The following is a 13,401-nucleotide window of genomic DNA, read 5'->3' as shown; positions in this document are numbered from 1 at the left end:
TGCCCAGCCCCCACCTCAACATTCTTAACTGTATCTGCCAAATCTCCTTCCCATGTATGGAAACACGTTCACAGATTTGGGGACTTGGACATATTTATTGGCATTATTTTGCCTACCACAGTAATCAATGGCAAATTTTGGAACCTAACATTTTAAGAAACCAGTGATATGAATCCTTACTGCACAAGTAGTATACTTATTGCTACTTCTGCCATTTTTTAAATACTACATGAAAAAGGAAATAGAGGTGCTCCTGGAAGTATGCACAGAGATATTTATCTAATTACTTATTCTGCAATGGTGTTTTATTATTAGCTGGGAATAATAACAGCTGGGAAACTAGGAGCACATCACTAAACTTTGAATTTCAATTTCCTCTTCTTCTGAATTGATATCTTTTCCAAAACCAGGAAATTCTAAAAACGTGCCACATTCAGCAACTTGTGTGAAATGGGGCTAGACCCAATGTTTTATTCAACATTTTGTGTGTCAGATGCTAGGCTGGACACTTTGTAAGTGCTGTATAATTTCATCCTTGTAAGAACTGTGACTGGGATGACATTAATCCTATTTTTCCAAGATGAAGAAAACAGCATTTCAGTGAAGGCAAGTAAATGTCCTACAGACAAATACATGGACAGGTCACAAATCTGACCCTGATCTGTGTAACTTGACGGCCCATGTTCCTTCCATACCATGCTACCTTCCTACAGACATCCTCAAATACGCCCTAGTTATTTAACAGATGGATCCAACTAACCTATGCTCCTCAAAAACAGGGATCAAATTTCTTATCTGGTGTCTCTTAGCACCTACTAATAGTATTAGATATACAACAGGCACTCAAATACTGAAAAGCACACAATCACAAACCAAAGCAAATAAGTGACAGTGGCATTTAGTTGAAGAATTCTCAACTTAACAAGGCAATATTTTAGGAAATAAAGGTTTGTCACTGACAGAGTTCAGGCTTGCTTGGAAGTGGCTAATCCTAACCTCCTTTGGTATTTTGGTCCTTTGAGAGCAGTGTTCAATTTTTCCATTTACAATGTAGTGGTAATAACTGACCAAGTTTCACTCCTGTGGCTCAGAAGCATTTCTTCAACTGCCTCATCCTATATGAAAATCACATTGTGCCTATAAAGCTCAACTTAATTGTGTTCTATAAACTGATGCAGCTCTTAAATAAAAAGTTAACAGAGTTTCCCTTCCCTTTTGTCCACTAACTAAATAAAACAATCAATGAAATACTCTCTCCCAGATCATGAATCAATATCATCTGAACTAACACTGCATACTATATTAGAAAAAGAAAATCCATACAACAGAAAACAATCTGAAATATGTTAGAAAAGGAAGTCATCAAGAAACTGGGGGTGGAGATTTAGATGGGGTACGATGTTCCTTTCTAAAGGCCTCCCTGATAAATCTCTTCAGCACATTCAATAGACAAATAACTACAAGCAAGGTCATCACCACACGCAGATAATGCCAAGCCAGGGCAAGCCCTGACCCTCCCCTGTCCTGACCCTCTCTCTCTTCCGTCTTCTTCCCCTCTCTGTGTGTGAGCTCAGCGTCAGATGGCTGGGCCCACTGACAGGATGTGGCATGCTTATTCAACTTAGCTCAGTAGACTCCATTGGAGAATTCAAGCAGGTGCACAACACATAGAGACAAAACAAACCAAAAGGCAACCATGATGAAAAACGCACTGAAGGATGTCACTGGAAGGGCTCCTGAAATAATGATCATCTTTCCGCCAGCTCTACCTCTTTAACATCTCTTGAATTCACTCTCTCCCTCTGCATCCCTCTGCCCAGGCTGTGGTTCTCTCCTGGGGATTCCTTTAGTAGCCCCTTATCTCCACACAGCTGCCAGGGGTCTCTCTTAAAATTACAAGTCTGATCAAAAGATAAAAGCCCCACTCCTTACTATAGCAGGCAAGGCTCTATAGCTCTCAGCCCCTGCTTCACCTCAGGGTGACCCCATCACACTGTGCTCTAACTATATGGAACTTAAAACTACCTAACAAGGGCGTTTCAGAACTCCAATACTCCTCCTTGCACCCACCCACCTAACAAACCATCCTATTCTAAATGCAAGATAATAAAGTTGTACTATAACTGAGACTCCTGCTAAATGAGTAGATTTTTGCTGCCCTGCCACAAAAACAAAACAAAAAGAGTAATTACGTGACATGATGGATATGTTGACTTACTTCACTGCGGCAACTATTTTATTATCTATATGTATCCCACATCGTGTTGTATACCTTAAATAGATATACAATTTTTTTAATGAATTAAATTAAATGCAGCTTAAAGGCTGGCTATTCTGTGAGGTTTTTTCTGAATTAATACCCATCCATCTACCCCAATCCAGAGAAAACCAACCACTCCTTCCCTTCAGCCTCTCACTCTACCTTGTACAGATGCTCAATTTATGACAGGGTTATATCCCAATAAACCCAAGTTGAAAACATTTCAAGTTGAAATTGCATGTGATACCCCTAACCTATGGAATATCATTGCTTTAGCCTCACCTCCCTAAAACTTGCTCAGAATACTTACACCAGCGCAGCTGACTGGGACGTGCACTGCCCAGCACTGCCAGAGAGCATCTCATCACCTATTATCATCTATCGTTAGCCCGGGAAAAGATCAAAATGCAAAATCTGAAATACAGTTTCTACCGAATGCATCTCATTCTTGCACCATCGTAAAGTCATTTAAGTAGAACCATCGAAAGTCAGGGACCATCTATAGTTCCTTTTCTTAAAATGCCTGTAACACTTTAGTGCACTTACATATCCATCTCCATTTCTAGACAGTAAGCCTCTAAAACGCAGTATCTTATCCTGTCATTTCATCCTCAATGCCTGGAACATATTAGGGACTTCAGATCTAAATCCACACCACTAGGTAAGGACAATAAAAGTGGTGAAGGAATCTAAGATGAACTGAACAAAAGCAACCTATTACAAAAAGGAACCAAAGACGTACAAGTGAGGAAATAATACAAAATAAAAGGAGTCTGGAAAACAGGTTGTTTTTTATACTGTTGAGATAATTTTTCGTGTAATTCTGATGGTTTAGGGTTGCTAAGAAGGAATTTAAAAGTCTGCCTGCCTTATGTATTTAATGCCCTGAAGGAAGACTCCCAGACAAACTGAAAAAGGCAACAGGCAGGAAAACAGGGTGAAAGGTCCCCATAATACATGGATGTGCTTAGACACATCAAACAAAAAAAGTGTTTGAGTGTACTCAGGTATCTAACAGTTCTGTTTCAGCTTCTGTGTTTCCTGGTAGTGTCATACACTCATACCTTCATTCATCTTTATATACAAGTTATTACCATCATCAGCTACACTTCACTGTGGCCCAGGGCAAGCCATGTTATCTTCTACTCCACCCATCCCCCATGACTCAATTATACAACTGTACAGAGATGTGGCAAAATATTCCAATTGCAAGTGAGAGATAATCTGTATTGACTAATGAATATTTCAAAAGCATGATTAATTCAAAAGACAAAACACATTTCAAAAGTTGTCAACCTTTCTTCTATTATCTTGCTCAGTGGTTCTTCTTAGTAAAGGCCAGTGAAGATCATGAAAAACACTACATACTCATTTTTAAAACATGATATTAAGTACATAAACAAAACAGCTTAAGCCTCTACTAGGGAAAAACTCAGTAACATGTGCACCATGCTCTGGAGCTGACAAACACCACACAGCATCTACGCGTCCCATCCTTTAACCAGTGGGAAAGCTGAATAAAAACATGTTTGCCTCATATGCTGATACCAAACAAGACCCTGGAATGGACTGCGGTACAAAGGGGGTCCAATGGCCTTGTCAGTTACTAAAGGAGCTAAACTGCACAACAAGTTGCCTTCATCCACGAGGCTCTATGACAGCATGGGCCTTCGAGAAAACCTCAGTGAGGTTCCAACTCATTCTAACTCCAGTTAAACCCAGACCTACATGTCTGAGTTCACTGTCACACTCAAAAATAACCAGTTTATTAAACTAGCCTTTTTAGGTCTAAAATATGTCATTTTGAGGAGAACAGAAAGAATAACACATTTGATCTACAAGTGGTACACCACACCCAGTGTCGTGCACCTACTAAAATATTATGTAGGGAACTACTGAGCCAATTCAGTAAAAATATTTACTGCTGGGGTGTAAGTTCAGATGTTTTATGTGCCTAGATCAGTGGCATTTAAATATTGGTGAGTTGCACAATCATCTAGAAATTGTGATTAAAATACAGGAACCCTGATGTCATCTTCAAAAATCCCTATTTGTAACTAGCTACCTACGCAATTGATGGTGAAGTACGGCCAGATGCTCGTCGGGCCTTCTTGGGGAAGTACTGTTAGAGGCTGTCAGAAAAACATTTACAAAACATGATATCATTTATTTCCTAGCTTTCTCAATCCCAAGTCAGAACAGGACTGTAAAGGACACTTGAAAAGGACACTCTACCAACATCTAAGTGTATGAGGACACGTACATGTCACCTATGCACATGTATTACATTCACAGTGTTGCTGCTTTCAAGGGTGAAGAAATTTCAACATTTTTTTCATTTCTGACAATATGAAGAAAGATAAAAGTAGGATAAGATACAACAAAAGTCAAATCTTCAAATCTTTTAAGAAAAGAAAATCATTACCACTAGAACGTTATAGCATATGTACCGTTAAAGTAAACCTGCCCCAACCTTTGATCTAATTACAGATTCTACTTCCCAAAGGGCTTTTTCTGTGTGTGATGAAAACTGAGCTGTAAAATTATTGAGGTAGGGATTTAGAGATTTGGCACAGCAATCTTCCTAATAAAAACGGCACAAGTGAGACCCCTCTTGCTATTGTTACATGTTAAATCTTATTGGACTGATTGTACTGTATTCCAAATTACAAACACAAGGTAGAAGGTTGTAATTATAATTTTATTGATTCATCATTAAGTTTTAATCAAGCTGTTGCTACAGGGAATGTTTATCATTTTGGCAGTGTTCTTTTGTTTCTAAGTTTCTTTAATAGTTGCTACAAGAAAGTAACTGTGGCTATATTCAATACAAACAAAATGTTATTGTTTCTAAGGAATCTAACATAATAATCTCCTATCAAAGCAAATGTGTTACAGAATGATTGCACTAAAGTATTTCTTATAATCTCTATCTAACTTACTATGCCTTTCTGACCATTGACAGCTATAAATGTTTTCTATTCCTATTTCTTTTTATGTTACAAATGAAAATGTATCTCCTCTACATTCACCTGTTGGTTTCTCGTAACCTCAGCAACCACACTTGCATGAATCTGAAATCCAAAGTTTATCTTCTATGAGACTAAAACAGGTTACTAAAAAAAGGAGTAATATGTATATAAGCATTTATTGAGAAAACTGATACTGAAAGGCTTCACGAAGTTTTTTTCTTTAAGTTCAAAGATTATTAGAGCATCAGAACCAACATTTCCACAAACTTCATAAATTTGGCAAACTTCTCAGCATACTAAACCGTAACTGAATTTAAAGTCCATTTAAGGTCAATATTGGCAGGGTGCAGTGGCTCGTGTCTGGATTACAGTACTTTAGAAGGCCACAGTGGAAGAACTGCTTGAAGCCAGGAATTCAAGACTAGCCTGGGCAACATGGTAAGGTCCCATCTTTACAAAACGGTTTTAAAAAATTAGCCAGGCATAGTGGCACTTGCCTACAGTCCCAGCTACTCAGGAGGCTAAAGTGAGAGGATCACGTGAGCCTAGAAGTTACAGGCTACAGAAGCTATGATCACATCACTGCATTCCAGCCTGGGTGACAGAGTGAGACCCTGTCATTCATTCATTTGTAAGAGTGTGTGTGTGTGTACGCGCATATACACACACACACACACATATGTATATATATTTATATTTTTATTTAAATAGTCAACATCAAGAAGTATTTCATGTGGAAAGTCCTCAATCTATGTACCCACTGCTGACCAACTGTCCTCTTAAGATTCTCTAGGGGCTGGGCGCGGTGGCTCACACCTGTAATCCCAGCACTTTGGGAGGCCTAGGCGGGCGGATCACGAGGTCAGGAGATCGAGACCATCCTGGCTAACAAGGTGAAACCCCGTCTCTACTAAAAAATACAAAAAACTAGCCAGGCGTGGTGGCAGGCGTCTGTAGTCCCAGCTACTCGGGAGGCTGAGGCAGGAGAATGGCGTCAACCCGGGAGGCGGAACTTGCAGTGAGCTGAGATCCGGCCACTGCACTCCAGCCTGGGCGACAGAGCGAGACTCCATCTCAAAAAAAAAAAAAAAAAAGAAAGAAAGTTTACAAATTGAAGCAAGCCTACCCTTCAGCATGGCAAACTAGCTTTCAGGCAAGATGGTCCCAGGTGAAATGAAGTGGCCAGGTTCTTTTTTTGTTGCTTGCTCTCAAACAACATATCAACAAATCTAAGTATATATACTCCAAACTAACTGCATGTAATAAGACTGTGTGTCAGGACATAATCACTAAAAATAATTTTAAAAAGAAATGAAGTACTAACAGATGCTACAACACGGATGAACCTGGAAAACACTACAGTAGCTGAAAAAACTTGGTAACAAAAGATCACATATCATAGGATTCCATTTATATCAAATGTCCAAAATAGGCAAATTCATAGAGACAGAAAGCAGACCAGTGGTTGTCTAGGTGTGGGGAGGGTTGGGGTGAAATGAGGATTGTGACTGCAATGGGTAAGGGCCTCCTTTGGGGAGTGATGAATGTTTTAAAATGGATGCTGGCAATGGTTGTACAACTCTATGAATATGGTGTAAACCACCGAATTGTACACTTTAAATGGGTGAACTGCATGGTATGTGAACTATATCTCAAAAAAGCTGGTTTCTTTAAAAAAAACTTCTTTAATTTTTACTTCTCTGTAAACTCTCTTTTCCATATCCCCAATTCACTATATTCTTAAGCAAGGAATATTAGGTTACTAAGCAGTTTGTAGATTCTTGTTCAACCTTCCTAAAGAAAAAAAGTACATCAAAAACAAATTCACAATATAATACAATTTTTTAATGTAAATGTTATCAAGGTTAATTCATTTCCCAAGTTTCCTATGTAAACATATGCCATTACTTTTCTAATTACAAAGAAAAGTGTGATTTGATAAAAGGCTTACAAACTTAAGACCTTTTTCTTCACTGTGTTGTCCATTTCTGTTATGCCCATCACAAGACTGGCAGTTTAGTAAGACTGCATGAATACCAGGCTGTGCGATTTGAAAATAACACTAACAAGCAACAGACAAGGCTGTCCCTCAGTATTGTGCAGAAGGGGTAGGGAGAAAGGTAAGTTAATGAGGGGAATAAAGAAACTTTTATTTGTATTATACATTTCTCCTCTGCATTCGTTTTGAGGGTTTTTTTTTCTTTAATCATAACTGTGTTTATGATTTTGGTTTAAAATATCACTTTTGGCCAGGCACAGTGGGTCATGCCTATCACCCCAGTACTTTGGAAGGCTGAGTCAGGAGGACTATATGAGGCCAGGAGCTTGAGACCAATCTGGAAAACATAATGAGACCCCCATCTCTTTGAAAATAAAAACAAAAATAAATATCACACTTACCACTTACAGTATTGTGTTCTACTTTGACTAAAATTATTTACAAGAGAAAGTTTGTTTTTTAAACACATGGTAGGAACAGATTGCCTATTTTTTGTCATTGTTTCCAATTTTACTTCATTATAATGATACAACTACTGATCTGTAATGATACTGTCTCTGCAGTATTCACTAAAACTGGCCCTGTGGGCTACTGTTATTTTTATTAAGTTCCAATTATGCTTGAAAAAGTCTATCTTCTTTACTTGCTGGGTGCAAAGTTTAACATATTATCAACAGACCAATCTTGCCATTGTGTTGTTCAAATCTTCTATGGCCTCAGTAAGTTTATGCCTGCTTTGAGAGAGAGACGTGACTATCTCCAACTAAGACTATGGTTTTGTTCATTTCTCCATAAAATTCTGCCAGTTTTTGCTTTATATGTTTTGAGACTATGTTATTCAGTGCAGGTTCAGGCTTGTTATATCTCCTGAAAGAACTGTTCCTGTATCATTATGCACTGGTCTCTTCGTTTTTTGCCTTACGTATTTTTTCCTAATATTAATATTATTCCACAAACTCTTTTCCAATTAGTATTTTTCTATCAGTTAAGGTTTCATCACAGAAGCAAAACCACTATGAGTGATAAGGATAAGGATTATAGAGATTTGACCAGCAATTATGGGAGCTAATTAAGCAGTTTGCATAGGGCTGTTGCTTCTGCATCTAGTGTTGGGACAGAAATCAAAGGGCAGGCAACAGGAAAGGAAAGATGGATGTGAAGTGGGGGAAGAACAAGGACAGACTGGAAGTCACATTTATTTCTCACCAACCTGTGACCGAGAACTTGCAGTATAAGCTGGCACCCTTCATTACAGAGCCCACAAATCTGACCTAGAATTTGGATAAGCTGATGGAGAAGAACCAGAGGGAGCTGGAGAAGCTGGAAGTCAAATGCCAACATGGTGATACAGCAAAGTCAGGTGTGTGAGCTGCAACATTGCCTGACCATATACCAACCTTCTGAGCACAAATATAGCTCTTCATTTCTACCTTACAAAGAACATGCAAATTTCTCTTGTGGCTGACGTCAGCCAAACTGAAAGAAACTACTTTGGAAAGGAAATTCTCGGAAAAGTAGTTCCAGCTCAGTTGTGTGCTGACACAATACAAAGCTGTCACAATTTGAATGGATATTTTCTTCCACTCTTTTGTCTTTTTTCCATTAATTATGTTTTAGATCTGTCTCTTGTAAATTACACATAACTAGAATTCTTCTTCTGTCCTACATCAGGCTCTATCTTTTAGTTGTCAGGCTCTATCTTCTAACTGTCATATTTAATCCATTTATATTTATTGGCATTTATAACTTTCATAATTTAAAAATAATTTTTTTAAAAATGAAATAAATACGTACTGAAAATATATGCATCATGTGCATTTCTGAAGTATTTTATACACAAAACTTGTTACTTACCACTTCTCCAGCAGAGGCAGCCAACATATGTTTCATAGGTGTCAAATATGAAGATGAATCAGTATGCAAAAACCACTTCACATATTCATAGGTGATAAAAAATGCAGCAGCTGAAATTTAAAACAAGCCAGTCTTTCACAAAGTTTAAACATATATTCAAACTGTTAAGAAACATGTTTCTCAAAATGTATGACAATAATTATTAAATTATGAGATAACAGAAAAGGTGATAAGCACGTATTTTTTTTCCTACCCTCACTCTTTCGGGATCTACTGAGGCCATGTTATATGCCTGATCTTAGACTTACAGAAATGCAGATAATATAATGCTTACCCTGAGGGAGCATAAGAGCTAATCCAGCACTTACCGTGTTGTGCTGACAAATTACTTAAACATTTTTAAAGTCAACTTTAGAAAAGGATATGAATTTCTGTGATCCAAAATATCATTATGTATGGCCATAAAACAATCTACATTATGAATAAATAGGTTAAAATTGCAAACATACTTTAACTTGAAAGAAAATGTCTATTCTATAATGCTTTATTGCTGGTTACTCAAAATTATCATGGCTATTTTTTACTGCATGAATTCACCTTCACATCAAGAAAACAATCAACCATTTAATTAAAACTGGAAATCAAAATCTCTAAAAAGCTACCCCTATCACCATAAACTAATCGCAGCTGCACATGAGGGCTTTAAAACTTTCTATGTACTGTTAATCAAAAAATGTTTATCAGTTGGATAAAAGATAAGGCACAAGAGATAAAGGAAAGACAAATTCATCTTCTGAAGGACATTTGAACATGTCACAAAGTCTGAAACACTGAGGAAAACAGCCTGATAGTGAAAATCAGTTCTCCAAAGTCAAAAAAAGCTTGTAAAGGATCTTCACATGCTAACAAATATACACTAGGCTAAAAGAAGAGGCACTCTGTCCACGAATGAATATTGACAAGTTCAGGCAGTTTTACGTGGTTAACACAAGTCTATTCCCATTTGTGTTTCTTCATACGATTTTTCCCACTTCAGCCCACTCACTAAATGTGGAGCTATAATACCTCTAATTGCATTCAGCTGTTCAGTTCTGCCACTCTACCTCCTACCCTCCTAACCCCTAAGAAAAGGGAGAAAGACAGTGGTAAAACTTCCTCCATTTCATGGTTAACCACCTCAACTTCGTCTGACTTTATGGCTTCTTTTGTGATCTACAAGGTTCTTTAAGAATATAAGTTCCAAACCTCCCTCCAACCTCCAGCTGGCATCCAAGAAGGCCTCTACTAACTGGAAATGTCAGTAGAGTCAGGTTCCAAGTTGGGGGCTGAACGAGTTAAAGCAAAGAAGAGGGGCTGGGTCATCCGATGCCTATAGTTTCTTCTGGCTCTTAACAAACAAACAACAAAAAAAATAAATAAATAAAAAACAACTACGCTTTCTCTACATTCCCTTCGAAACAGGGAGTAAGGCTCCTAAACATGGTGTTCTCTTCACCTCTTTCCATCTTTGGTCCCCTCTAGCCCCACCCCAACCCCTCACTCCTGCAGCACAGGTTTACAAAAACATCCACAGCCACTGATGATCAACTAAGTGAAGTTCTGTCCTCAGATTAAAACCGTAACCAATAGCAAAAGAAAAAAGACACCAAACACAAAAGTCCAATTCATTCAAAATTTGCAGTAAAACAAGGCTATTTTTGAAACCCTGGTACTCTCACTTTTCCCTAGCATCTCCCATTCACTAAAGTCTGGTGGATGGGCCAAAAAAAAAAAAAAAAATCAAAACCACATTCTATAAGTAAACTCCTAAAGGAAGAAGAATGTAAAACCTTTGATCTTAATGATAGCACTATGTAACCCACACGCTACAGCTAATTATACATCTCCCCACAATAATCTTTATGTGCAATATGTAAGAGAAAACGATCTTTAGAAGAGTGAGTGTAAATGAAGGAGACATCATAAAAAATGGTGACCAAAAGATGGGGACTTAGTGACACGTTGTTTTGCAGTTCCCTAGTTCGGAGGTTCTCAAACTTGTCTGAAGGTAGGAATCATCTAGGGATTCTTTTAAAACATCCAATGCCCAGGTCACACCTCAGACCAATTAAGTCACAATCTCTGGGGTTGGGTGACAAGCACCAGTACAGGTGATCCTTGAACATGGGTTTAAAGGCACAGGTTCACTTATACATGGCTTTTTTTCAATAAATATATTGGAAAAATTTTTGGATATTCGTGATAATTTGAACAAACTTATATATGAACCACATAGCCTAGAAATACCAAAAAATTAAGAAAACATGACTGGGCACCATGGCTCATGCCTGCAATCCCAGCACTTTGGGAGACTCAGGCGGGTGGATCATGAGATCAGGAGATCGAGACCATCTTGGCTAACACGGTGAAACCCCATCTCTACTAAAAATACAAAAAAAAATAGCTGGGTGTGGCAGCGGACACCTGAAGCCCCAGCTACTTGGGAGGCTGAGGCAGGAGAATGGCGTGAACTCAGGAGGCACAGCTTGCAGTGAGCCGAGACGGCGCCACTGTACTCCAGCCTGGGCAACAGAGCAAGATCCTGTCTCAAAAAAAAAAAGGCCAGCCGTGCCATGAATACGTAAAATATATATAGATACTAGCCTATTTTATCACTTACTAACATAAAACATAAAAAGTTAAAATTCATCAAAACTTACAAACACAAATCATACAGCACATCATTCATAGTTGAGAGAAATGTAAACAAATGTAAAGATGGGCCAGGCACAGTGGCCCATATCAGTAATCCCGGCACTTTGGGAGGCTGAAGCTTAAGCTCAGGAGTTCAAGACCAGCCTGGACAACATGGAGAAACCCCATCTTTACAAAAACAACAAATAATTAGCCAGGTGTGGTCGCCCACACCTGTAATCCCAGCTACTTGGGAGACTGAGGTGGGAGGATCACCTGAGCCTGGGAGGTTGCGGTTGCAGTGGGCCAAGATCATGCCACTGCATTCCAGTCTGGGCAACGGAGTAAGACCTGTCGCAGGGGGAAAAACAAGATGTAGTGTTAAATCATAACTGCACAAAATTAACTGCAGCACATACTGTACTATGTAGTAATCTCTTTGTCACCTCCTCTCACTATTATAGTGAGTTCAGGTGTTGCCGAGCAGCCACTTAAAACGCCATGTGACACTAATTATCTCCACATGAGCAGTTCATCGCCCCAATAAATTGCCTGTCACAGTACAAAAAGATCTCTCCCAGTTCTTATGTATTTTTTGTTGTGGTTAGTGCCCTACCACAAACTTCGAGTAACACCATAGGACCCATACGAAGTGCCACTAGTGATGCTGGAAGTGATGACATTATAAGAAAGCTCCTAAGAAGCAGAAAGGAGTCATGACATTACAAGAAAAAGTCAAATTGCTTGTTACATACCACAGACTGAAACAGTGGCTGCCAACCATTTCAAAAGGAATGAATCCAGCTTAATCCATTGTTAAAAAAAAAAAAAGAAATGAAATGAAACTAATTAACCCATTGCCGCAGCTATGTCAGCAGGCATGAAAACTTTGCATTTCTTGCAAAGTACCTTTTTTCTTGTTTTGAAAATGCAGCTTTTATTTGGGTAAAGGATTGCTATAATAAAGGCATACTTATTATGTCTAAAATGATTTGAGAAAAAGCAAAGTCATTTCATGACAAGATCAAACAAAAGGAAGGTGAAAAATCTAAAGCTGAAGAAGTTAATGCCAGCCAAGGATGGTTTGATAATGTGAGAAAAAGATTTGGCTTTAAAATGTCAAGATAACAGGAGAAGCAGCTTCTGCCATCCATGAGTCAGTAAACAAGTTCCCAGCTGCCATTAAGTAAATTCTTGAGGAGAAAGGACATCCGCCTGAATAGGTTTCTAATGTAGATGAAAGTGCCCTATTCCGAGAAAAGAAAAATAAAGGACATTTACTAGTAAGGAAGAGAAGCAGGCAAATCCTTCACAGTATTCATGACAGCCAATCAAGAAAACCATAAAAGAGATTGTGGATGTAGAAAAAAAAAAAAAAGTTGGGGGTGAAGGGTTTCAAAATATAAATCTTAAATTCAAGAGCTGACACCACACCAGAGGAATTAACAGAAGACAACTTGGTGAAGATGAGTGCTTCCAAACCAGTGTCAAATGACGAGAGAGAAGATGTAGAAGAAGGAGTGCCAGAAAAGAAAATGACATCAGACAATCTAGCAGAAAGGTTCTGATTATTAAAGACTGCTTTTGACTTCTTTTATGATGAGGATGCTTCTACAATATGGGCACTGAAACTAAAGCAAATG

At 38.4% G+C, this 13,401-nt stretch overlaps 1 protein-coding gene across 9 annotated transcripts in view; it reads right to left on the bottom strand.

Annotated features, from left to right (window-relative positions):
• SLC25A26 (solute carrier family 25 member 26) overlaps positions 1–13,401 on the bottom strand; it is a 165,837-nt gene that overhangs the window by 134,098 nt on the left and 18,338 nt on the right. For all 9 annotated transcript variants that reach the window (XR_004436947.1, XR_004436948.1, XR_004436949.1 and 6 more), the window contains one exon: positions 9,086–9,195. Coding sequence is in view for 6 of the 9 variants with exons in the window: in XM_033210380.1 (XP_033066271.1) it covers positions 9,086–9,195 (110 nt within the window). In the remaining 3 variants the exon portion in view is untranslated. The remainder of the gene's footprint in view (positions 1–9,085; positions 9,196–13,401) is intronic.

Source organism: Trachypithecus francoisi, unplaced genomic scaffold (assembly GCF_009764315.1).
Source record: "Trachypithecus francoisi isolate TF-2019V2 unplaced genomic scaffold, Tfra_2.0 Lachesis_group0, whole genome shotgun sequence".
Taxonomy (NCBI): domain Eukaryota; kingdom Metazoa; phylum Chordata; class Mammalia; order Primates; family Cercopithecidae; genus Trachypithecus; species Trachypithecus francoisi.
This window is presented reverse-complemented; position numbering and strand designations above follow the sequence as displayed.